Below are 464 nucleotides of genomic sequence, written 5' to 3'. Positions count from 1 at the left end.
ACAACTTCACTGACACAGAGAGGCTATCAGCATGTCTGATGCAGAATTTCTTTAACACCGTGAGAAACTGCACCATCTAGTGGTGACATAGTGAAATGTCAGGGTGATTGATATCAGCTCCACCCATAACAGAGTAAATGAAACCTAAAGATTCACTTCGACGATCACCCGGGAACGCCTTACAGTAAAGGTTGGGATCTGTACGGACGAATACAATTTAGTTCAAAATTCAGAGTGACTGTATTTCGGTGAGTCTTTTCCTTTAAGTAATCTGTAAATTATCAGGGATGGCTGAGAAATTGCTTTTAGGTTACTTGAGTTGCCATGTGTGTTCAGAGACTTTCAGAGATCCTGTGTCTCTGAGCTGCTGCCACAGCTTCTGTTCAAGCTGCCTGCAGAAATTCTGGGAACAAACTAAAAACAAAAACTGTCCCATTTGTAAAAGAAAATCTTCAAAGGATGAA

General features: G+C 40.9%; 1 protein-coding gene across 1 annotated transcript in view; it reads left to right on the top strand.

Annotated features, from left to right (window-relative positions):
* Positions 1-287: 287 nt before the first annotated feature.
* The window catches only part of LOC102193944 (zinc-binding protein A33-like), a 4207-nt gene continuing 4030 nt past the window's right edge, over positions 288-464 (top strand). The window contains exon 1 of the mRNA XM_013910207.1: positions 288-464. Coding sequence (XP_013765661.1) covers positions 288-464 — 177 coding nt within the window.

Source organism: Pundamilia nyererei, unplaced genomic scaffold, assembly GCF_000239375.1.
Source record: "Pundamilia nyererei isolate P.nyererei 1_Seehausen unplaced genomic scaffold, PunNye1.0 scaffold00038, whole genome shotgun sequence".
NCBI lineage: Eukaryota > Metazoa > Chordata > Actinopteri > Cichliformes > Cichlidae > Pundamilia > Pundamilia nyererei.
Note: the sequence above shows the minus strand (reverse complement) of the source record. Positions and strands in the feature narration are given on the sequence as shown.